General features: G+C 38.7%; 2 protein-coding genes across 9 annotated transcripts; one reads left to right on the forward strand and one right to left on the reverse strand.

The window, feature by feature from the left end:
- The first annotated feature begins 2,383 nt into the window (after positions 1–2,383).
- narfl (nuclear prelamin A recognition factor-like) lies at positions 2,384–11,118 on the forward strand. Its single transcript, XM_039775499.1, has 11 exons — positions 2,384–2,496; positions 3,209–3,304; positions 3,614–3,757; positions 5,774–5,900; positions 6,016–6,150; positions 6,323–6,441; positions 6,530–6,659; positions 6,867–6,951; positions 10,180–10,317; positions 10,474–10,631; positions 10,736–11,118. The coding sequence occupies exons 1-11, from the start codon at positions 2,431–2,433 to the stop codon at positions 10,975–10,977; spliced, it is 1,440 nt and encodes a 479-aa protein (XP_039631433.1). The 5' UTR covers positions 2,384–2,430; the 3' UTR covers positions 10,978–11,118.
- On the reverse strand, positions 11,102–24,992 carry LOC120542824 (hydroxyacylglutathione hydrolase-like protein). Of its 8 annotated transcripts, none has more exons than XM_039775505.1 (10): positions 24,834–24,992; positions 21,979–22,054; positions 21,029–21,150; positions 20,742–20,806; positions 18,723–18,840; positions 12,678–12,786; positions 12,468–12,571; positions 12,226–12,327; positions 11,870–11,949; positions 11,102–11,774 (listed from the first exon to the last, which is right to left on the reverse strand). In XM_039775505.1, the coding sequence occupies exons 3-10, from the start codon at positions 21,131–21,133 to the stop codon at positions 11,576–11,578; spliced, it is 882 nt and encodes a 293-aa protein (XP_039631439.1). In that variant the 5' UTR covers positions 21,134–21,150; positions 21,979–22,054; positions 24,834–24,992; the 3' UTR covers positions 11,102–11,575. The 8 variants fall into 8 exon arrangements, with proteins under 8 accessions (XP_039631439.1, XP_039631434.1, XP_039631440.1 ...); XM_039775500.1 differs by lacking the exon at positions 21,979–22,054 and adding an exon at positions 22,242–22,261; XM_039775506.1 differs by lacking the exon at positions 24,834–24,992 and adding an exon at positions 22,242–22,261.
- Between the last annotated feature and the right edge of the window lie 1,413 nt (positions 24,993–26,405).

Genomic DNA, 26,405 nt, shown 5'->3' on the forward strand with positions numbered 1-26,405 from the left:
GCAGTTTAATTAGGTTGGAGCATTTTGCCAAAGTAGAATTCCAGAAGATTACTTGTGCATGTAAACGTGGTTTATTAAGAAATCAGGCTTCTTCCTAAATTGGGTTATTCATTTTAATCCAGTTATGTGTGTATAAACACACTCAGTGTGCCGCACTCGTTTTGGATAAGGAAGGTAAATAAACATGAAGCAATAAAATACCACTAAGGTATGTTAATGTCAAATGACATTGGAAGAGCTGTGTGAAAGCAGCAGTATGGTGGTAATATGATCATCTAGATACAATAAAGTGTTGTGAATGTATCACACAGTTACCTTCAGAGTCATCCTTGACCAATCATAGTCACAAACTAAATGAGAACATGGGCTGCAACACTGAGGTGGATCTGAAACCCCGTAGTTGAGAAGATTTCAGTTGGAAATCACTTAAACCAAAAAGGAGGCCTGGTAACTCGTTTTCACCCTGCTCTCAATCTACCATACCAAGTAGGTGATATCAGGGAACATTAATGAAACTCCAAGGAACCAGAACAACATCAGGATGTTTGGGATGGGGGATCAACAAAGAAAAACACAAAAGAATAAATATACAGAATATGAGCTATCCAAAACTGAACTCTGGACCCTGGAGCTGTGAAGGCCCATTGCCTTAATGCAATGTTCCATAAGCAAGCAAACAAACAAAAAGATACACAGCATGCACATAAAACTAAGAAAATGTTGAAGTGTGCAATTTGGTGTAAAAGTGTCTAGGAAAGGCACTTTAATGTCTGAGGTTCTTTTTATACTGATAGACAAGTTAATACTGGAAATGCCTAAACCGTTAGGCTTGATTTGTACATATGTCCTGCAAAACATATACCCTAACAGAATACCCTAGAAAAAGCCAGGAACAACTACTCCTGACGGTCTTCTGTATCCAAGTGGCTACTTTTGAAAGGGCTACACAATCTAACAAAAACTGAAGGGCTAATCGCTAGCCCAGAGAGTACATAACCTACATGGACACAGTTTGTTTCATTAACAATCATTGGTCATTGCTAAATGCCAATAAACAATGGGGTCAACTTCAGCAAAGCAATAATCAGACTATTTCAATCATTACTTACATTTATTTGAAGAAGAAACCAGGTGTAAATGTTAGATATGAAAGCATACAACCTGAGCGAGCGATTCAAGTCAGGGTCACACAGCAAGCTTCATACCAGGTAGCTGGCTGCAACTTTGATTGTTGTGGTCTTTGTTTTCTTAAACCAATTGTGATGATTGGGAGTGTAGGTGTGGTCTGTAAATGTCAAAGTCTAACCAAGTTTTCTTCTTTTTGGCATTTGTTTCTCTCTCTCTCCTCCAAATGCTTCTTTTAAAATCCTTTGAATTTTATAGTGCCATGTTGGCTGCCTTATGCCAGATACTGTATCAGGCAAAAAACTGGGACAACTGGCATGTTGTCACAATCTGGTTGATTGTTGATTAAGTTTTTTTGAAACGTTTATTTTAGAGTTCCAAGCTTCCATTTCATATATTCATACAAGCATACATAAGCTTAAGCATATACTGTACATTCTAATAAACAATGCAACTCATGGTGTTATGGCTATGCAAGTGGATAGTATTGGAGAATGTTATCCATGCCCACATCTGACACGCTTCGAAAACTACGTCATGAATAATTAGGGTCCAACGGGAGCTCTGGGTCCACGAGTTAAGAATCATCTAAATTATTGTAAAATAAAAACATACTGAAATAAAACACATACATGAAATATTATGAGTTGTATGCTACAAAAGCACAATTTTCCAACACAATTACACATGGCAGTTATCAGAACAACGATATTATAAGTATTAGTTATGTAGTAAAATTAATGAATTGATTGGCAAAATAAGCTTATACTGCAATCAAAATGAATAAATGAATTAACCAGATAAGGATTTGGACAAAGTTTATAGGGAAAGGGAAGCATGAATTGAAGTTAAAGCCTACGTGTTTCTGTCAGATTAAAAAAAAAGATACTAAATTCACATCATTTGTTCGCGCCAGGTTATTTTTAGCTTGACGCTAATCGATTGACAGTGACAGGAGTAATACTAAAAATCTTCACATCTCGAGAATAGAGTTGTCCAGCAAACTGAGCAGAGCAAGCCTATGGAGAATGGCGTGAAAAGGCGTTGAATGAATAATACAGCCCACGGAAAATAGTGCAGAAGTTCCTCTATGCAATCTAACTCAAAAAATGTATTTTTAATTGTAATTTACTTATGCTTTTAGTATCCTTTTGTGTTGGAATGGATGGATGTTTCTCTAATCGGTACAGTTTCGACGCTTTTCCGCTTTTAGCCCCGCCCTTTTCCTCAAGTAGCGCTATGTCTTAGCTGACGTCATGCGTTCGCGACAATGTTGTCAAGTTAAAATTCGTCTGGCTTCAAAGAATGGCGTCGCGCTTCAGTGGGGTGCTACAGTTAACTGATTTGGACGATTTTATTACTCCTTCACAGGTGCGCATTTTGCTTTTTTGTTTTGGAAGATATTTAGAGATGCATTAGTAGCTTGCCGATATGTTTGTCTTACAGTTTTCGGAATGACAACGTTCTGTTCAGTGGTAACCGGCTAGGCGTACCTGGGCTGACGTTTACCTGGTTCGATTAGTTTCTGTAATTACTATTTTAAATTCCGATTATTTCTTTAGACGTCAACGAGCATACTCAACATACATACATATTTGGAGGAAAGTCAAGTTATCCTTTATAGATTGTTATTATTTACTTATTATGGTTGATGCCTTTATTCTTTGCGATTTACACTGAGATACAATTGGTTACACTTCTTTAGTTTTTCCAGTTGGCGTACAGACAAGTTAAATGATTTGAGCCCACAACTTCGGGCTTTGAAGTCCAAAGTCTCAACCACTACTCCTTCCAGTGTGATTCGAATGTGTTAATTATGATGTAGTTTCATGTCGAACAAATGATTCCTCTCAAATGAATTTGCTCAGACTGATAACCCATCATCTCATAAGATAGATCGATAGATTCATCGAAGTTTATTTTGCCCGGGAGAAAAGTGATGTTATCAGGAAATAGTGAAGTTTTATCCAAGATTTGGAATAAACCTGCTTCTTGTTTGTCAGCTTTTCTAAGGAGCCATTTATTAAGAATTTCGTTGTACTGTATACACATGACAATAACCCTGACTTGACTTGTGTTGAAGGAATGTGTCAAACCAGTCAAAATCGAGAAGAAACCTGGGAGATCTGTGGCCAAGATTAGAATTGAAGATGACGGAACTTATATTCAGGTTAACTCGGTAAGAAAACATTTTTCTTGAACTGTTGTGTGAAGTGCTATGTACAGTGTAAGAGTTCCTATAGGACATTTCTCCTCTTAGCAGTTGTAATACCTGCTTCCTGAAACACTCTGTCCGTGTAGTCACTTACAGATTCAACATTTACAAAGGTTTCTCAAATTTAAACAGACTCTTCTAAACTTCAAGAGTGTAATGAAAAGAGATGGCAGCCAAGTCACTAGTCAACTGTGAGCCCTCCTAGGCTACTTCTTTAATTAGGCATCCAGTTATCTGCTAATTTTTCTTGACCTATTATGTTTATTCTATCAGCCTGGAGATGTGCAGAAGCTGGAGAAAGCTAAGATTACTCTGAACGATTGCTTAGCGTGCAGTGGCTGCATCACCTCTGCAGAAAGTGTCCTAATCACACAGCAGAGTCACGAGGAGCTGCTCAGGGTGTTAAATGAGAATAAGGTAAACCAAAAAAGAAATGCTGTGTATGTCTTGGTGATATTTTTCAGAACAAGAGGGTTTTGTAGCAAACTGAGGTAAATAAGTTGAAGAAGATCGACTGTACAGGGGAGGTGACCCTTAGAGACCAGTAACACACTCAGTGTGTACACCACTTTGAGCTACTGTTTGTATGAAAATGTGCTATATAAATAAATGTTGTTGTTGTTGTACCAGTGGCAAGAAATGTGTAAGGGGAAGGGAGGACACTGAGCTAAATCTTAGTTTCATTCAGGTAAGCAATTCATCACATGTAGGACCTACAAAGCCAATAAGATTGTGTATTCTTTGAGGTATTTGTTTGTATACTGTTTTTATTATGGGTCTGCTTTGTTATAACTACTAAATGAAGTGGTAACCTTTTAAGTGTATCGGAGAAAACATACAAGTACAGTAATATGAAAAAGTAAGTAAACTCCAAGAAATCTTTTCTTTATATATATGTGTGTGTGTGTATATATATATATATATATATATATATATATATATATATATATATAAAACTGTGATATAACAAACATCATGCGACATTTCTATTTTGCAGTCCATTGTATAATTTAAATAGCATTAATGCAAATTTAACATTTGGAAAAAAGTAAGTGCACCCCTTTATCACTACTTCAAATAACAATTAGAATCTGGTGCACCAGATCGGTGCCATTGATTAGAACATCATTATAGAGAATCATGTAGGGCCTTGTCATATTTAAACCTCAGATGTTTGGTTTACTCTTGGTTGTCAAAGTGTGTGTTAACACCATGCCTAGATCAAAAGAGCTCTACAATGTCTTCAGAAGAAGGTTGTAGATGTCTGTGAGTCTGGGAAGGGATTTAAAAAGATTATGACTGGAAATCAACCACTCCACTGCCCATAAGATCATCTACAAGTGGAGAAAGTTTCAAACAACTGCCACATTAGTCAGGCCAGAATGCCCCAGATGCTGAAATAAGTCTTTAAGAACCCCAAAATTTCAAAATAGGTCCTATATTTAGCTCTTGCCACTTTTGATGTTAAACTGCATAAGCCTACTATTTGAAAGATACTGCACAACATGGGAGGAATACTTAAAAAATGCTGTCCAGGCTGAGGGAAAGATTGTTATTTCGTCACAGAACTAACAGTCATGCTTAATGACTAGAAGAACCAGATTCCATCTGTAAAGCATGGTGGTGGAAATGTTATGGTGTATCTTATTGCTGCTTTGTTGCATCAGGGCCTGGGCAACCCATCATTACAGAATCCACTATGAATTCTTCATTATTCTAGGGGGTGCTTGATAATAAATTGAGACCAACCTGTCAGAAGCTTGAAGTTTAACTGAAAATTGAGGTTGCAACATGATAATGAACCTAAACATACCAGTAATTCTGCCAAGAAGTGGCTGAAAAGAACAAAATGGATTGTGCTGCAATGACCAAGTCAAAGGAGCTTAATCCATCAAGATAGTGTGAGAGGATCTGTAACTGGCCGTGCATTCAAGACACCCCTCAAACATCATGTCAGGAAACCTCTACTTAAGGTTGTTGCCATCAAAGGGGGCAAAACCAGCTATTGAAGACATGGGGTATTTACGTTTTCAACTGACAACAATGGAATATGTGTTTGTTTCTTTGAATACAACTTTTTTTTCTTCAATTAAGTTATCTTTATGTAAAGATACCATCTAAATTAAGATTAAATCTTGCTCTGTCCACATTATTGAAAAAGGAAAAAAAAAACATGAGATTTATGGGGACCATGATGCCTAATTGATGTGCATAATACAATAATAAGGAGGCATTTGGGATTTTTAGCTTGGTGAGGTGATGCTTACTGCAAAAGGGTGATCATTGGCACTACAGAGGAATGCTGTGTGACACGAAGCAAGAAAGAAATGGTTCAACCAGAAAGTGTGTAGAGGAGGTCTGCCAAGGTGACCCACGAATGGAATATGGAAACAAGGTAACTTGACGTGTAATGTTGGTTCCCTCATTTTACAGACTGGACTTCAGCAGAAGGTGATTGTTGTGTCTGTGTCCCCACAATCAAGAGCCTCTCTAGCTGCAAAGTTTCATCTTAGTGTGACTGACACAGCAAAGAAGCTGAGTGCATTCTTCAAAAGCCTGGGTGAGCCAAAACAGCTCCTGCATGCTCTCTATTTTCTCTTTTTAGACTGGAAAGTCTTCCACGTTAAAATTTAACAACTTGATTATCTGACTCTTTGTTGGTTATTTTTTTCTAGGGGTGCACCATGTTTTTGACACCACCTTTGCACGCAATTTCAGTCTGTTGGAATGTCCGCAAGAGTTTGTTGAGAGGTTTCAGCGTCAGGCTGAAGATTCAAAGGCTTTTCCTATGTTAGCATCCTCCTGTCCAGGTAAAGATAAAAGAATGAAATCAGTGACTACAAAGGCTTATTTATAGTTCATATGGGTATATAGAGATAGAAAAGAGGACATCTACTCTCACTTTAACAATAGTGATAACATTGATATTTATGCTACTTTAGGTAGAAGCTATGTAACCCTTTAGGTCACTGTCTTTCACAGGGTGGATATGTTATGCAGAAAAAACACATGGTGATTTTATACTGCCCTACATCAGTACTACCAGATCTCCACAGCAGGTCATGGGCTCACTGGTGAAGGACTATTTTGCCAAGCAGCAGGTACACAAGATTGCAAAAACAGAGCTTTTTTGGTGCCACTAGGTGAAATGCTAGCCTTAGTCTTCTACTGTTAATCTTCCATGTCTAGAATCTGAGACCTGAGCAGATCTACCATATCACCATCATGCCTTGCTATGACAAGAAGCTTGAGGCATCCAGACCAGACTTTTACTTTTCTGAGTCCCAGACGCGGGAAGTGGACTGTGTTATTACTTCAGGTAAGCAGGATAACAGAGAAGTTGGCCACGGAAGAAACACCAGCTGCAAAATGGACTTGGAGTGCTAGACAGCTATGGGAAGGTACAAAGAGCAACACATTTTGGAATTAGCTGATTTTTTTTTTTTTTTTGCTTGCATATTTGACTACTGATGTTTGGCCTTTTTTGTCTACCTGAAGTGCAATAACACAATTATCATTTATTTAGGAGAGGTACTCCAGTTGCTGGAACAGGAAGGAGTTTCTCTGGCAGAAGTCGATCCTGTACCTTTGGATGCCTTTCATGTTTCTAGGTGAGATTCCACTGTTGGAATCTGGCTAGCTTGTACTATTTACTTGCTTTTTATGTCTTTTTTTACTATATAGAACACCCTAATCATATAATTTGAGCAATTGTTGAGCCAACTGCACATTGCAGGGGCACTTGGCAAAGTGAATAGTTTATCCTTAAGGTTAAAGAACCTGAGACTGGCATCTTGATTGGTGATGTATAGTTAAGACAACACACTTGTTTGACACTATTAGAGTGTCAACGCTGCAGCTTTGCAATATATTCTTGCTGTAGCTTTCATTTGCTAAATAATGATGTTGTGAGTCAAATCATAAGCATACTGAAGAAAACATTGCTTGTAGGCTAAAGGGAATTTGTAAAACATGTATCCACTCCTCAATTGTCTAACCTGATCATCAGAGTTGTAGGAAAGTGGTGACTGTTCCAACAATGCTGACTGCAAGGGGGGAAATAAACCCTGAATGGGGTGACAATAAATTAGAATATATAATTGTTTTAATGCAAGATTTTCATGAAGAAAATGAGAGATGTCACAGAGTGTCAAATTTGACTATATTAGCAACCCCTGCCAATAGAAATGAAAAGAAGGAAAATGTCCCAAAGGATACTGAACATTTTATTTTACTGGACAAGGTTTAATGTCTTAGAATCATTACAATCACTAGTGGCTGAGGAAAGCCCATGGCATTCTTCAATTATAATACCATGGCTGTTCATTTGTCTGTCCAGGATTTTAAATCACCTGTAGCTCGCAAACTGTTTCACCTATTTACTTGAAATTTGGTACACATATACTACGTGACATCTACTATCTGCTTTCGGGGAGATTATTTTTATTACTCTTTTTATTTTTACTTTATTGTAGAATAAACTTTGGACAGCGCGGCCGTGCAGCGCATGCGTATGGGCGCCGTTCTCATCTCACGAAAAGATGCTGATGAAAGAAGAGATGCAGCAGGCTGTTAGGGTAGAGAAAAGAAGAGCTACTCAGGAAGTAACAAGCGCATCAAACTCTGAGCAAATGAAAGCTAAACGTACAGAGAAAGAGGAGGAAAACTATGAATGCTCAAGTCAAGTGTATTCACTGCATGTTATCGTGCAGTATGCCGTTACTGGTGTAGAGATAATCCCTGCATCGAAGTCTTAAAAGTCAATTCAGTGCCAACTCAAAAGAAGTGTAGAGAGTATTTTAGGCACTACATAATATGTTGGGCATATTATTCTAGTGAGCTTCAAAAACGTTTGACTTGGGATCCTAGTTAAATGTCTTATTGCTCTATCCATGAAGGCAGGACAGAGTTATTTGATTGGTTACAAGATGGTTTCTTAACAGGCTAATACATGTGTTGTTCTAACCTGTGAACTATTGGGAGTGTGTCAATGGTGATGAGAGCAGATGAGTTCTTTTTCCTTATCAGTTCCATTCAATTCAGGTGATGCCAACTATTATTTTTTTTATGAATAGAGAGTTGCATTTGATGAAAAACTGCAAAAATAACCTTCACGTAAAAACTTGCCAGTCAACCTGAGGCCCATTAATACTAAAATATACCAAAGGTTTTTAAGCCATGCTGAAGTGGCAGTACCTATAACAAAGTACAATATCAGAAGTATAGCTGTCATTAGCACATTTCATAGCAGGCATGAACAAATAGTGTTAAATTGTTTGTTATACCAAACTTTATGCACATTTTTTTAAAAGGCCATTAGCAATTTTATTGTTACCGAATTAACTTAATGCCAGTAAAATGTGTGCTTTTCTGTATTGCATTTCTATTTACTTTTACGCAGAACGTTTTTAATTTTAAAGAGTTTCAATGTGAACACCAAGATTTTGTTTAAAATTGTCATTTTTGTTGAAGAAAGAACCAAGACTTGTTCCTTAATAATAATTAAGATGACAACAATGGTCCAGCAGAAATAAGAGCGAGATTGCATTTTCAATTGGAAATTACAGATAGGGTTCTGTTGAATTTCTGGCATGATTTAAGTCCTGTTCCTGCCTTGTCAAAGCAGGAGAAACGTGACTGCTTGTTGAAATGTTGTGATGATTCAAGTTTTTCAGTATTGAAAATAGAATTATTTAAATTCCCTTTTTTTTATTTTTTTAAACTGATGCAAAGCCTTAATGCATTTACATCTGGGACTATGGCTACAAGTCAACTTTCAACAAAGCTGATACTGTTGCAGCAAGTTTAATGTGTCCTGGTGAGGTCTCGCTCTTGCAGCCTCATCACTGAACTGTTTTCTGTAAATGAATGTCTGGGGAACTATCTGACATGGATACCAGGTGCTGAAGAATGAATCTACTGTGCCTGAAGAGCACTTACATGAACTGGTTGCCTCTTTTATTGAAAGTCGAACACTGGTGGACATTTTTTGTTTAATGGAAAATTTCAGAGAGCTGTTAGAATTTTTGTCTTGTGAGAACCATAGATAAGTTATTACTTTGGGGACCCTGATAATACTTTGGATTCATTACGTTCATAGGGATTGAAAAGTCTTTTTGCGCTAAGTGGTCTTTTCTCATTAAAATTTTTCATATTATAAAAAAATCCATGCGCTTCACATCTCCCCATCCACACTGTCATTAATTGAAACACATCGCAGCCACCATCTCAAATTTAATTGATATTACTTTTCTTTTTGCCAGCATTAAACAAAAACATAATTGTATTTACAGTACCAGCTTTTAATCAAGGGAAAGACAAGTAATCGCAGGCACTTTTTTTCCCCCTCTTTGCTGTAAAGAGATTGCCACAAAAAGAGATACAAACTTGTTTTAATACGATATCATGACTTTGTGTGAGAGAGACAAAAATTTAGATTGCAAATGGAATTTATCAACTGTTCTTGAACTGCGGTGTGGCCATGATGACAAAGTGCATCAGAATATGGATAAACGGACATTGATATATATTTACTTTCTGTGGTTTCTAGTTTTTATAAATGTTACAGTACAATTTAAATTTTACAGGTGTCAAAAACAATTAGGAAAGATCTTTTAAAGTTCCAGAAGTGGGTGCATCCACCAACATTGATTGTAATGGAAATAAATTCAAATGGTAGCTTCATTCTCACAACCTCCATAAGTTAGTAGGCACAATGCACTGGATAAGATCTTGCCCTACAGTCATTTTTCTTTTTTATTGATGCCTTAAGTTAGTCAGATTGTTACACTTCTGTGACGTTATACTTAATGTATTTTATGGACATTTCTGCTCTCTAGTTGTGGCAGCATGGATGGAGAGAAAATCTTTAGTCATGCAGGAGGCGGGTCTGGTGGCTACTTAGAACATGTCTACGTTTATGCGGCAAAGGAACTTTTTGGGGTGGAGGTGAAAGACATTGTCTACAAAGTTCTCAAGTAGGTATTGATAATTTCATTTTATTAGCCACATGCTTGCACTGCTTATTTGAAATGATGAAGCAGTTCATTCACCATCCATGTGTGTCTTTATATATATATATATATGTGTGTGTGTGTGTGTATATATATATATATATATAATTTATGTCTTAGGAATAAAGACTTCCAGGAAGTGACTTTAGAGAAAGAAGGGAAAACCTTGCTGCGTTTTGCCATTGCCTATGGTTTCCGGAACATTCAAAATCTTGTCCAGAAACTGAAACGGGGCAAATCACCTTATCACTTTGTGGAAGTTATGGCTTGCCCTTCAGGTGAGTGTTGAACGAGCTAAGCTGTGTTGTACCATGCCAGAGTCTTGTTCTCAATTGGCTTTTCTAAATGCCAAAAGAAACAAACATCTGCCTTTCTTTTGCAGGGTGTCTTAATGGAGGTGGTCAGATTAGAGCAAATGCAGGAGAAACAAGCAAAGAACTCTTGCAGAGAGTTGAAGAGCTATATAATTCTGTGCAGACTGAGATTCCAAAGAAAAACACTGCTGTGGCCGAACTTTATAGGACCTGGCTGGAAAGTATAGGCCCACAGGAGGCCAGGAGACTGTTACACACCCAATACCATGCTGTTGAGAAGAGCACTAGCAGCCTTGCTATCAAGTGGTGATCCTCACTGCCTTAAAATTCAAGACTACTCCGCAGCTAATCTGCCTTGGCTATAAGAAAATTTCACAAAGAGCACTAATTTGTTTTAAAAGAGGTGCTTTATTTGTAGAATATTTGAATAAAAATCTAACATTATTGGGCACTTGCACTGGCAATTCAGTGTTTACAAGTCTTGTTTCCAGGTCTTTGCACACAAGCTACCTTTAACTGTTGGAATTGTGTGTGCAGCATTCGGACGTTTCTGCCTAATTGTGCATGTTTAGTGGAGCCTAGGAAATAGATTCAATTAGTGGAAGATGGGGGGAAAAAATCAGTACTTTAGGTTTATGGCTTTTTGCGTACGTGTGTAAAAGGCAGATGGAACTATTGAGTTAAGTGCAGAATTACCTGGAATCCCTTTGTGTGCATTTCTGCACATCACAGCTTTTGGTATTTGCATGCATGTGCACAGTCATGCAGGGCAGCAGAAGGTCACTGCTGATGTTCATCAGAATTGAATTAAAGAGCTGAAAGTTTAGCAGGCCAGCTGCTACAGGAAAGCACAGAAATACAAGAACATGGGCTTCCAACAGCCTTTGAGGTTGAGTCTGTGCATCAGCTCATTTTTTAGTCATATTTCTGTCAGTTGGCCCTTGAAGGGTTTCAGATTTTGACATGGACAGAGCCCACTGGAATGCAAGCATTGCTGGTGTTGGCAACCTTTCCTTAGGCTTTTTAAATTTGTCTTTCTCAGCCCGTAGAATGCTGAGCACTTCGACTGGGTCAGTCTTTCCAGTGAACTTCTGCACAGCTTCTTCCCTGCAAATGCAAAAAAAAAAAAAGTGCTTGGAAAAAAAGGTGCTAAACACACAGGAGCAAATGTGTGTGGTAGCAATTAGGCAAGCATGACTCACGAGAGTCGAAGGAAGGGATTATACTGAAACTCATCCTCTAGTGAGGATGGCACAGTGGGCTTGTCATCATCATCCCGGGCCTGTGGAGAAAACAATGACACTGATTTTAGGAGAGGCAAAAGTCTGTCTCTTCTTTTGAGGCATGGTCAGAAGGCCCTGTATCCACTGAGCTAAGTGTCGAGCCACAGCCAAGGAATAAGGCACGTCAAAGTGAAAGCATGATGCTACTGACCAGACTGGCTGCTTTTAACATAACAGCTTCAGTGTTATACACAACGCTATATATGTTCAGACAACTACACACATGTGTAGTGAGCTCTTTAGATATTCAGAAAGAGTGCCCCAAACCTGCTCACCTTAGCCCAAGCCAGCATCTCCTTTACCTTCGCATTGTCAGGCTCCACTTTCAAAGCAAACTTGAGGTTTTTCACAGTGTACTCATGTCCACAAAATACTTTCTGGAATGAAAGAGCAGGAGTCAGTGTAAGCCCTGCTGTAGCATGACAGGAGATGGAAATACAAAAATGGGGTAAATGTGCATTGGCTTGTTGGCCTGTTGCATGAAGGATAAAACTAACACCTTCAAAGATTTACTCACCGTTTCAAGCGGCAGGGTGCTCAAGACCTCAGTGAGATTTTTATACATTTGCTGGGCTGTGCCCTCAAAAAACCTACCACATCCAGCCACAAATAGGGTATCTCCTGCCAGAAGAAGCATTAAGCTCATTAGGTACTGTAATCATGGCTCCCTTACCAGTCATAATTTATACAGCTTCCAATATCTGTAAACTAGAAAAACCTCTCATACCTGTAAAAACTGCTGGAGCATCTGTGCAGCCATCCTCCCAAACAAAGTAGCACATGTGTCCAGATGTGTGGCACGGAGTGAACAGACACCGAACATTCAGAGTACCAAACTAAAGAAAGATGACAGGAATGAATCACAAACCTTCACTCAGCTCAATTTAAAAAATAAAGCAGCTCCTTCTAAAACCTGTCAGGCCTTAAAAGGAGAAAACAAATACAGGAATGTAGACATAACTAACAATGCCTATTCAAATAAACGAGTTGCACAAGGATAAATACTTGGGAAGTCTAGAAGATGCCAGAGAAAATCAGACATGCAAAGATCCTAGAAACTGTACACACACCAAGAGCTTAGCAGCAGAGCCTCTAGGGACACATGGGGATCCCTGTGTTGCAACAGAGGTTGGTGAAGTGTGATCTGTGTGTTTATCCTCCTCTAGGGAATATGTGTATTTTACACACACAAGTATGTAATTTCTTATAAAAATGTGTTGTTATACTTTGCGTTTAATTATATATATTTTGAACATGCACACACATGGGACCAGTTAATCCTATACAGGCCTCTACCACCTTTTTTATTCATACTTGGGTGTGATTACTGTTGGAACAACTAAGGTGATAGAGTCCCAGGTCAGCACAAATCATTTAAATTAAGGCAGTCTTAATGTATATACTGTAAGTGAACCTAAACATCATAAATAAAGCCCTTTGACAAACATAGGATGTCTTAAAGCCGTATATGGAGAGGATTAGTTTTACACTCCCATTTCCTAAAAAATTGGGACAGGATGTAAAATACAAATAAAAAGAGAAAGCAGTGATTTGTAAATGTTCTTTTACTTGTATTTAATTGAAAACACTACAAAGACAACACAGATAAACTTTAACCCTAATAACCTTCATTCATTTAGGTTAATAAACTCTCATTGTAAATGTGGTGCCTGCAACACTTTTCAAAAAACTTGTGACATGGAGTGCATTTACCACTGTGTCACATCATGTTTCCTTTTAGTGACATTCAATAATTGTTTGGGGACTGATGATACTGAATTTTCTAATGTTGAAAGTGAAATTTCCTTTCATTCACACTTGCTATAGTATAGGACTTAAGTTGCACAACAGTCCCAGGTCTCCAATTTCATATTTTGTGGTTCATAAAGCACCACATGTTTTCAGTAATAGACAACTGTGAATTGCAGGCAGGTCCTGTCCGACTGCTAAACCACATACATGTAAAATGCTGAATGTGGCTTGCTGTTATCTTACTAAAATAAGCAAGGATGTCACTGAAAAAAGTCTACATGGCAGCATACAGTGCATCAGTATTCACAGCGTATCACTTTTTCCACATTTTGTTTATGTTACAGCCTTATTCCAAAATGGACTAAATTAATTTTTTTCAGAATTCTACACACAAACACCCCATAAAGACAACATGAAAAAAGTTTACTTGGGGTTTTTGCAAATTTATTAAAAATAAAAAAACTGAGAAATTAAATGTACATAAGTATTCACAGCCTTTGCTTCAATACTTTGTCGATGCACCTTTGGCAGCAATTACAGCCTCAAGTCTTTTTGAATATGATGCCACAAGCTTGGTGCACCTATCTTTGTCCAGTTTTGCCCATTCCTCTTTGCAGCACCTCTCAAGCTCCATCAGGTTGGATGGGAAGCGTCGGTGCACAGCCATTTTAAGATCTCTCCAGAGATGTTCCATCAGATTCAAGTCTGGGCTCTGGCTGGGCCACTCAAGGACATTCACAGAGTTGTCCTGAAGCCACTCCTTTGATACCTTGGCTGTGTGGTTAGGGTCGCTGTCCTGCTGAAAGATGAACCGTCGCCCCAGTCTGAGGTCAAGAGCGCTCTGGAGCAGGTTTACATCCAGGATGTCTCTGTACACTTGTTCCATTCATCTTTCCCTTTATCCTGACTAGTCTCCCAGTCCCTGCCGCTGAAAAACATCCCCACAGCAAGATACTGCCACCACCATGCTTCACTGTAGGTATGGTATTGGCCTGTTGATGAGCGGTGCCTGGTTTCCTCCAAATGTGACGCCTGGCATTCGCACCAAAGAGTTCAGTCTTTGTCTCATCAGACCAGAGAATTTTGTTTCTCATAGTCTGAGAGTCCTTCAGGTGCCTTTTGGTAAACTCCAGGTGGGCTGCCATGTGCCTTTTACTAAGTTTTGGCTTCCGTCTGGCCACTCTACCATACAGGCCTGATTGGTGGATTGGTGCAGAGATGGTTGTCCTTCTGAAAGGTTCGCCTCTCTCCACAGAGGACCTCAGGTTCTTGGTCACCTCCCTGACTTAAGGCCCTTCTCTCCTGATCGCTCAGTTTAGATGGCCGGCCAGCTCTAGGAAGAGTCCTGGTGGTTTCAAACTTCTTCCACTTACGGATGATGGAGGCCACTGTGCTCATTGGGACCTTCAAAGCAGCAGAAATTTTTCATAACCTTCCCCAGATTTGTGCCCTGAGACAATCCTGTCTCGGAGGTCTACAGATTATTCCTTTGACTTCATGCTTGGTTTGTGCTCTGACATGAACTGTCAACTGTGGGACCTTATATAGACAGGTGTGCGCCTTTCCAAATCATGTCCAATCAACTGAATTTACCACAGGTGGACTCCAATTAAGCTGCAGAAACATCTCAAGGATGATCAGGGGAAACAGGATGCACCTGAGCTCAATTTTTACTTATGTACATGTGCTTTTTCAATTTGTTTATTTTTAATAAATTTGCAAAAATCTCAAGTAAACTTTTTTCACATTGTCATTAATGGGGGGGTTGTGTGTAGAATTCTGAGGAAAAAAATGAAATTAATCCATTTTGGAATAAGGCTGTAATATAACAAAATGTGGAAAAAGTGATGCGCTGTGAATACTTTCCAGATGCACTGTATGTTGCTCTAAAATGCATATGTATTCTTCAGCATTATTGGTACCTTCACAGCTGCATTGTTTATTATGCCTTGGGCACTAACACACCCTCATACCATGTTGTTTTTGGAGAAGATGGACTCTTTGTTACCAGAACCAAGTTGAAAGGTGGATTCCCCAGACCGCAGCCCACATTTCCACTTTGTGTTACTCCATTTCAAATGAGTTTTATCCCAAAATAGTCACAGACTATTGCAAAGTACAGTCTTAGCTTCCTTTTGTAGATGCTGCAACAAACTATCTTTACTGACAAACTTATTTTTTAGGTACTCCCAAGCCCATGTGTTTACATTCATTACAGATGATTGGTTTTTCTTATGTAGTTCTGTCTGAGGGCTTGCAGATGGTCAGCATTCAAAACTGGTTTGCAACCTTCACGCACACTGACTTCCCCAAATTCTCTGAATCTTTTAATGATACTGTCAATTGCAGATGGTTAAATACTTTGCATTTCATGTGGGAAATGTTGTTTCTAAGCTGTATGACTATTTTCTTATGTATTTTAGCACAAAGTCATGAGACTTGACCCATTCAGAGCCTTTTGTCGATGCCTAATCACTTGTTTAGTTATGCAATGTTCCATACTGGTTTTCATTCCACTGGTAAACAGGCACTTTTCCCAACTTTTGTGCAATGTGTTACAGTCATTAAAATTGGAATTAGATTATATTTACACATTTATTTTAATTTTATGAGGTAAAACATTAACTTGTTTTTGAACAGTTTTAAATTACATATGGGTAAAGGGGCTTTTACAAATCACCACATTCTGTTCTACTTTGCATTTTACCTATTGTTTCAACTTTTTTGGAAATGGGTTTGTACACCAAGAGATGGAGTAAATTTCCAGAGGACCTCTGTAATGTTAGTCCACTCGAATCACTCATGTCAGTAAAGTTATGGACCCTTTAATCTTCCTAAAAAAGTCTGGAAAAATTTAGCCCAGGTAAAACTATCCATCCATCCATTACCCAACCCACTATAACCTAATACAGGGTCACGAGGGTCTGCTGGAGCCAATCCCAGCTAACACAGGGTGCAAAGGAAGGAACAAATCCCTAGGAAGGGCGCCAGCCCACCGCAGGGCGGGCACACATACACCAAGCACACACTAGGGACAATTTAGGATCGCCAATGCACCTAATCTGCATGTCTTTGGACTGTGGGAGGAAACCGGAGCACCCAGGGGAAACCCACGCAGGGAGGACCTATGAAGCAAACTCAGGTCTCCTTACTGCGAGGCAGCAGCACTACCACTGCGCCATCGTCACTGTGTGAATCGAAATGTCAGTAAAATTCTATTATTTGAGCAATTTGGACAGCTAAATTTACAGAGATCCTGCGGTAATAATTTTAATTAACCTCCTTGTGTAAAACTAAATACAGTAATCCCTCCTCGATCGCGGGGGTTGCGATTCAGAACCCCCCGCGATAGGTGACAATCCGCGAAGTAGAAACCATATGTTTGAATGGTTATTTTTATATATTTTAATCCCTTAGAAACTCTCCCACACTGTTTATAAATATTCTCTGCACAGTTATACAGTAAACCCTTGTTTATCGCGGTTAATCCGCTCCAGACAGATAAATGAATTTCCACGAAGTAGGATTCTTTATTTATAAATCTTTATTTATAAATATTTTCGCAGTTGGAGCATAGAAAACCTGTTTACGACTTTCTAAATACGTTTTTTAACATTATTAGAGCCCTCTAGACATGAAATAACACCCTTTAGTCAAAAGTTTAAACTGTGCTCCATGACAAGACAGAGATGACAGTTCTTTCTCACAATTAAAAGAATGCAAACATATCTTCCTCTTCAAAGAATGCGTGTCAGGAGCAGAGAATATCAGAGAGAGAGAGAAAAGTAAACAAAAATCAATAGGGCTGTTGGGCTTTTAAGTAAACGAAGCACCGCGATAAAGCCGCCGCAATGAAGGGATCAATGTGAAGGTAGACTTTTCAGCATTTTTTAGAGCATCCGTATCTTCTAAGCAAACAGCCTCTGTGCAAACAGCCCCTCTGCTCACACCCCCTCCGTCAGGCGCAGAGAAAAGCAAACAATCAAAAATCAATACGGGCTGTTAGAGCTTTGAAATGTACAAAGCACCGCGCAGGAAGCATATCGTATATCATTGAGGAGTTTTATTTAATACGTAATACGTGCTCTGATTGGGTAGCTTCTCAGCCATCCGCCAATAGCGCCCCTTGTATGAAATCAACTGGGCAAACAAACTGAGGAAGCATGTACCATAGATTAAAAGACACATTGTCCGCAGAAATCCGCAAACCAGCGAAAAATCCGTGATATATATTTAGATATGCTTACATTTAAAATCCGTGATAAAGTGAAGCCACAAAAGTCGAAGCACGATATAGCGAGGGATCACTGTACATCCAAATGGAGCTTTAGAAATCTCCTCAGTCAAAGCATAATTCTTGAGAATTGCCTTGATACAGATGAACAAAAAAAGATGAGCTGATACTGATGCAATTCTGAACATGGGACCAATCTTCTGCTCAAGCTAAAAAGGAAATTGTAGCACATGATGAGCAGTAGATGCAGCCGTGTGCTGTCCTATTCACAGACAAAGTTTTTGAACTGCAAAGTGAAAGGTACATTCATGCAGTGAAGTAACAGAGGCACGTATTAGAATGAATCTGAGCTTTTTATAGTTTTGGGAAAAGAAAAAATACAGTAACATTTGCCTGCATAGTCTTGCTGCTGTACACGGTGTTTCCCGTTTTCAGTTTCAAATCCATAGTAATTTTTTAAACTGTAATGAGTCTTCATGACTGACACGTTATGCTAAAATAAGCACATACTCACCTTTGTATTTTCTTTAACCACAAACAAAGAAAAAGAAACAAAAACTGATATCACAAACTATGGACCTTCTCTAGGATCAAACTGCCATATCATCCTGACACGTGTGAACAAGTAAATCCTTCTAAATTTTTGGAATAGCTAACTCTGGATTTTTATAGGCTCTACATCTGATAGGGTTTAAACACTATAGTAAAACACAACAACAGCCAGTCATAACAGCAACACTAGGACCTGCTTTAACAAACACTGTCATACACCACTGCTCCTCCTACCTTTAGCTCCTGGTTGTGGACAACTTTGTGAGTTAACGCACCAATCCTGTCATCTGCACCATATACCTGTACCCCTGGAACCTCTTTGGCCAAGTTTTCATTACCCCTAGCATGATCCCTAAAAAAAATTCAAAGTAAATAAATTTAAAAGAAAAAAATCACATGGCATGTTTACAAACATGCATCACAAATGTGTAGTTTTGCCACCACACAGCATTAGATTTCAGTTTGTGTGTTATTTCTGTACTCAAGAAGTGTTAAAGACTTCTAACAGGCACAGCAGCATCTGTTAATTTCTCTAAGGTTTCTGCTGTGTCTTCAGCCTACTAGGTAGCAAGCCTGAGATTTCACAGAAATGCAGCTAATTATGACAGTACTGTTGACAAGCAGGCTGTGCAGTTGGTATACAAAACCTTCAACTCTGACTACTTCATTTATGGTACGTCTGCCATAGATGCTGACATTTGTAATTAAGACTATTATATTTACTATGTTGATTTAAAGCACACAACATTCAAGATACAGGACATTTTATCACTGTCAATGTGAATCTTCAGGCCACATTTTAGCATCCTAAACTGTTAAATTAGGTTTAAAGTCTGTAACTATGCCACTGTAGCTTTTTTATATTATTTATTAAAGAAGTTACAAACATTAAGGAACACTAAATGTAAGATAAAACTTACACAATTAAAAATGAGGCTACATTTTTATCAAAATCTAGAAGAAGAAATAGTGTAAAACTGTGAAACTGGCCATTTTAACATATTATATTACAGTTTACATTTAGTCAGTTTCCATACTTGTTCGGCTTTCAACTCCAAACCCATGACTCTGGCTCCATAGCCCTGTTGATAAAATTCCTTTTTGGCACATGTATAATTTATAAAAAAAGAGAGGGGAAAAAAAAAAAAACCAAAACACACAAATATGAGTGTTCATAACTTGCTAGTTGAACTGAAATATGAAAGGGTAATGATAATAAACGGGTTACTGCTAACACTCTTTTGTTGACTTTCTGTAACTGGATGTCCGTAGTGGGTTCAATGTTCCTCAAATCAGCAATACATAATTGTAAAATTTGCAGGTGCCACATCTTTTACAGGTAGGCTTCTCTAATAACTTAAAAATATTATTCATACAATACGAGTCAAAATGACTTGCAATGTTAAACTGCTCTGGTCTAGATGGATGCACTGTCTTCATACTGGAATTACAACCCTTTGTGAACCTCTTGTGATATATACAAGTTTAAAACGAATGTTTGTTTAAAAAATACACAAAATAATGTTGGGTCTTTATTCTTCTTTGTCTCTTTGTTTGTACAAATCATTCAGTAGTATCTGTGATACAGCAAGGAAATTTGCAACATCATACTGGAAAAAAAGACACTTCTCTCATTCTCCCCTTCCCCAAAAAAGTTTCACTACAAAGCAGTAAAACATGCTCTTTGAGCCAATTAACTATTTCAAGTAAGTATCACAATTGTAAACATGATGAAAAATGTATTAAGTATAATAAAAACAATTGATAGAAATGCCTATGTTAATGCCTGACAAATATAATTATTTCATTCTTTATCATCAAGTGTTGACAGCAGCCCTCAAGAGTTGCCCTGTTGGTCTAGGTGTGTTACGTCCCAATTCAAATCCTAGACAAGCCTTAGTTTAAATTTTTATAGCATGTTTCTGGTTGTTCTTGTACTGTTTTAAAACACGTGTTGTTTCCAAATTGCCAAAAAGGCTTTGTATAACTTGATGAACTGACACATAGACTTTAAGCCCAAAGATGGTCACTTCACTTTCCACATCCAAATCACCATTCAACTCTAAGCAAGTCTCTTAACCGCCTTCTGCTCCAAGCTCAAAACATCTGAAAATATGCCAACACATCCTAATGTTGTAAGCTGCCTTGGATAAAATGTGTTGGCCAAATGTAAAATTAATGGTAATTTAATCTCATAACTTGTCAGGCATTGCAGTAGTACAAACAGTGAAACACTGGTCATAGCTCACTCACCAGTGATGATGCGTGGTCAGTACAGCGTCAAGTGTCACACCCTCTCGTTTCACAATATCAAGAAGCTGAAACAATAAGTCACAGGGTCAACATTCAGTTATGTGTGGACAAGAGCAATTTGCCTGCTCTAGTGCAACTTGTGTCTGCCATTTTTTATATTCTTCCTCTGGATCACTAACATCAGTTATACGTCTAACACTGAATTGCAGTCTATAGTTATTAAATTGAGAGGCTAAAACAGTTGACATAAAGGCTTACTGGCTGAGACCACGGAATTAGACACATACTCGATGAGGAACAGCAGGGTCCACTGCGATGGCCTTCTTGCCATTCTCTTCAATCACCAAGTACATATAATTGTCCTCCAGGATGGAGATGACCTTCACCTTCATTGTCACAAAGTGAGTGTCTGTCAAAATAAAAAATTAGGAACTAGGATCCAAGTTAACAAGCAAAACGTAAAAGCTAAAAAAAACTACAAAACAGGACCGGTTCAGAACACCTGTATGACTGAGATAGCCATCTGGTGACATTTTTGCCAGACCATTTACTCTTTTTTGGAGTTGTTCCTTTATCAATGAACTGATTAGTTTTGCTTTGCTTATTTAAATTGATTTAGGTGATCCTTCCATTTCCCATTCATCAATGCAGGCAGCAGGAGTCTTTCTCAGAAGCACGTAGGAGGGCCAATAAGAGCACTGACCGGGCCACGTCAAGAAACGCTCACACTTACATCATGTTCTTTATATGATGGCATGAAAATTTGCAACTCACCATTGACAAGTCAGTCCCTTTTGAAAACATTCCAAACATTACGGGGTGCTCCCTGCAAACTTACTGGGTGGCTAATGTGACTATCATCCCTTATCTGTGTTTCTCTTCCATTTACATTAGAAAAACACATCTTCCCTGAATTGGAATTGAATTAATGAGTTGTCCATCTGACAGGCACAGCAGCATCTGTGCTTTCTGTATTCTGGTAAAGACATTCCACTAATAAGAAAACAGGAAATCTCGAAGCATCTCATGCTGACATTAGTCAGTGATGGAACGTGAAAAAGGGCAAGCCATCTTCAAAAACTGAAGCCGGGGCGCCACCCAGAGTAAAACAGTGGATTTTGCACCACTCTTTAGACTCCAAGCTCCATGTGGCTAGAGACGCCTCATTCTTTAATATATCTTTCACAAATTACACCCAAGAAAATTAATGCTGCTACATAGACAAAAAATAGCATACCATTCTGCAAAATTCATTCTTCTGTGTAATTTGAAATCCAGATCATATTTCATGACTGTAAGAGCATCTGAAAACTCTGAGGGTTCAAGAACATAAATCAGACCACAAGACAACATGCTGGACACAAAAGAACTTGGTTATGTGATTAAAAAATATTACTAGGTGGAAATGACAATTGGAAACCACACGAACAAGAAGCCTATAGAGTTACTGACAAGGATACGTTTAGTAGTGTTAACCTCATGCTGCACAGATCTACTTACAAGTTGTTTTCATCAAGTTCCTTGTCAAAAAAAAAAAAAAAAAGATTAAATAAACTAAACAAGCAATGGCTCCCTTTGGTCAGTAATACTTTACTCACCTGTAACAAACAAATTAATTGAATCTTAATAAAATGATACCTAGCTTCTCCAATTTTCATGATTTTTTGGAATGCTAATGTACTATTAACAGATTCTTTGGAAGTCAGTTATACACATTTTTAGACATGTTTAACCCTTAACTGAAAAATACGCCATTGTTCAAGTAAATGTGTTGTGTTATGTATTGACCTATTTTTTTGTGTCACTGAATTAATACCAAGGCTTTATGTAGCACCATACAGTGCATCTTTATATATAATATGCTACCTTGGGCTGTCCGTTTGTCTGTCCAAGATTTTAAATCACCTGTAACTCGCAAACCGTTTGACCTATTGACCTGAAATTTGGTACAAATGTATTACATTGTGTCTGTTATCTGCTTATTAGGTGATAATTGACCTCCAAGATCATTCCTCTTTTTATTACTGGAGAATCAACTCTCGGCAGCGGACGTGCGGCGCATGTGTAAGGGCGCCGTTCTCATTCCCTCCCACCTTTGCCGTCACTTCCTCTACCTCTTCATATTATAATCATTCTTGCGGCAGATTGAAGACTTAAGTGCCAGCTTAAGGAAAACGTACTAAGTAATTGCAACGCAAACAAAGACTTGATAATTTTTAACACGAAAAGATGCCGATGAAAAAAGAGAAGAAGCGGGCCGCTAGGGTGGACAAAAGAAGAGCTGCTCAGGAAGCAGCAAGCACATCAACCTCTGAGCAAACGAATGCAAAACATATAAAGAAAGAATATGAAAACTAGGAATGCTCGAGTCGAGTGTATTCAGTGCACATTATCGTGCAGTGCGCCGTTACTGGTTTAAAATATTACAGTAACGTTTTTGAATGAGTGACACTGCCATGAAATGGTCTAGATGTTAGACTTTCCACTCTTTCGAGTCAGCATGCACACCCACTGGAGAAGCTGCAACTGTTGAGAAACAAGGAATGTCACAATGCAGGTCATTTAACTAATCAAGGTAAGTAGCACTGAAGAATCAATGGAAAGAGGTTCAGTGACACAACTGCCACCCTTCAAGCAATGGGAGTCAAATGGTGTCAAACACCACTACACAGGTCAACAGGCAGGTTGAACTGCATGGATATGTTCATTGTGTCAGTATTGTCACATGTATGGAGTACAGTGCTACTGATAGGTTCATAGCGCTAAAATACGGCCTTGTGCATTAAGTACAGTGAAACTCTTACTGTCCTGTGCTAATCAAAGTGCAACATGGCGACACTCTCTGGTCCCATGATCAATAAATATTGCAACCTTACCTCAAGACTTACATCTTCTCTGCCTTGAAACTTGTCTTCTGTATCTGAAATGACTACTTTACAAATAAGTGTACTTTTAGAAAGTAAAAAAATGTCCTGTTGTAGACACTAATAATCGTTTATCATTTGGAGCCAGGTCATTTCTGCCCTGTTTTGCTTCCTTATGCTACAAGAAAAACAGCATAACATAACAGTACATTAACATCCCCAGACTCACTTAATTCACCTCTTTAACACTGTATTGCACACAGCAGAATTTTGCACCCAGACAACCACAGGGCACATTGATGCTGAAATGCTACAGTTTTCTTTGAAATGTGACCTGTGCCAAGTGAAATAAAAAAAAAAAATCATGGGTATTCTATTATAGAAGATGTTGAGCAGCACTGATGTCTCCTATCATTTACAAATTAATCAGCAGATAACCTTTCAGATTATCCATACATTTCTATTAGTCTCAACAACTATGTACTGTAAATACCCCAGACAATACAAATTATGCTCAGATATACACACATAGAACCTTATAAACCTATAGTCAGATTTTTGTTGTTGCTGTTCTATTTTCTTTACCAGAGGCCAACTCCTTTTTTTCCCAGAGTCACAAACTCATCGATTTACAAAGGAAATTCTAGGAGACGTCTAATCCTATTAGAGATTTAACAAGCTGGTTTACAGAGCACTTTCGGTCTGTGAGTTGTCCTCACAGTCTCTTCCACCGCTGCCAACTCAAAGATGCAGACAATTCCGATCCATTCACTGTCATTTCCACCCGTGCACTCTTCGTCAGCGGGTGGCTGCTTTGCGCCATGCTCTTTATTTTAAAGTGCATAAAACTCAAAAACAACGAAAATCCTTTATGTGAGGTAAAATAAAAAAGTACATAAACTGGACTGGCGCCCGGTTTATGAGCCGGTCGTCGCAGCCCAAAGCGAGCCCTGCGCGTAGTCGACGGCTCCTTAAGCTGCCACCCAAAAAATTGCCTAGTCACATTTAACTTTTGGGGGAGACAACCTCATATCACGAGAGCATGGCTTGCAGTTTTAGTGTAGGACAAATTGTACTGTACTTATTTTAACCCCGTTTCAATTTTCTCTTGAACTGAACCCAATGTTTGCTCCACCGAGGACGCAGCACTGACAACGCCGTTCTCGGCTTTAGTTTTGCAGCACCCCAGAAGGCGTCCTCTACAGTCTCAGCTCCGCGGGACACGCACCTGCCGACCCCTACGATCACTTCTGACTAAACACCAGCATGAAGTCCTTCACATCGCTTCCGTAATGTCAAACGCTTCCAAAAAAACAAAAACAAACAACAACGGAGGACGCAAGCGATTGCGTCACACGCCTGGTGTTCACGGGCAGGCGCCTCAGCGGATCGCAGAACTTCACCACGTCCTGATCAGATCAGGGCAGCCTAATCGAAATGTGAGCAACGTAGTGGCTGCGATGCATTTGTGCGAAACAATTTGCCTCCGTAGTTGAGGCAAACGAGCAAATGCATAGATGTTTCAAAGCAGGTGTAGGTTCGATATTATAATGTGACTTGTTAGCGTTATCCAGTCACAGAAGTACAGTACAACGTTTTGCGCTATTGCCTCGCGTCTACTTATTCTTGGGTTCGAATGCCCGCCCAGAGGGTGACGTCTTGTTCAACATCATAAAGATTAAAAGTTTGAATTAACTGGTGACTACAAGTTTACCCTTTTATTGTCATACGTATATAATGCAATGAAATGCATACTTGTGTGTCTCTTCAGAGTACTGACAGTCATATAACACTTGTCTTGCTACTATTTCTGTGACAGCATTTTTCAAATGTCACATAAATGGAAACAGGAGAACACTGTGGATTGGATTACTTGAGCTTCAGCTCCAGGCACAGCAGTTCACTTGTGGTGGTCCAGTGTTATCATCAAAGTTAAGAGTTATTACCAACATAAGTGATAATATAAGATATTCGCTTGCTTTTTGTTATGCTGCTTAGTTATGGCAAATGTGTTTTTAAAATCTTTCAGGTACAGATGACAAAGTTCAAGTTAAGGCAGTTATTTAATGTAACAACGACAGAAGTTTCGAGGTAAGGCAGTCACACTCGCTAATTTTGGTGCTAGAGAGTGTTGGATTTCACTGTACGCATTATCAGTTATGATTCTGTAAACCTCTGTAGAACTTGCAGATGCCCCCATGTCCCTTTGGGATTCCTGTTTAGGTAGTTGTCATCCCCAGTTAGTTCAGGTTTGGTTGAGAACTTGCCCCACAATTGAAGGTTTCAGTTTTGAGACTGTCAGATTAGAACAACAACAACAACATTTATTTATATAGCACATTTTCATACAAATAATGTAGCTCAAAGTGCTTAACATGATGAAGAAAAGAGAAAAAAGACAAAGTAAGAATTAAAATAAGACAACACTAATTAACATAGAATAAGAGTAAGGTCCGATGCCAGGGAGGACAGAAAAAACAACAACAACAAAAAACCAAAAACTCCAGATGGCCGGAGAGAAAAAAAAATAAAATCTGCAGGGGTTCCAGACCATTAAACTGCCCAGCCCCCTCTGGGCATTCTACCTAACATAAATTAGAATAGTCCTCTTTGTATTTAGGGTTCTCATGGAAGGACTTGATGATGATGGTCATGTGGACTTCCTGCTTTTAATCCATCAATGTAAGAACATCATGGTGCTTTGATTAGGTGGTGGTGGCGCTGGTCACCTCCACAGAAAACTGGGAAAAGAAACAGAAGAGAGAATAGGGGTTAGTATGAATTTTAGAGCCACCATGAA

The sequence above is a fragment of the Polypterus senegalus genome, chromosome 13, assembly GCF_016835505.1.
Source record: "Polypterus senegalus isolate Bchr_013 chromosome 13, ASM1683550v1, whole genome shotgun sequence".
NCBI classification, from domain to species: domain Eukaryota; kingdom Metazoa; phylum Chordata; class Cladistia; order Polypteriformes; family Polypteridae; genus Polypterus; species Polypterus senegalus.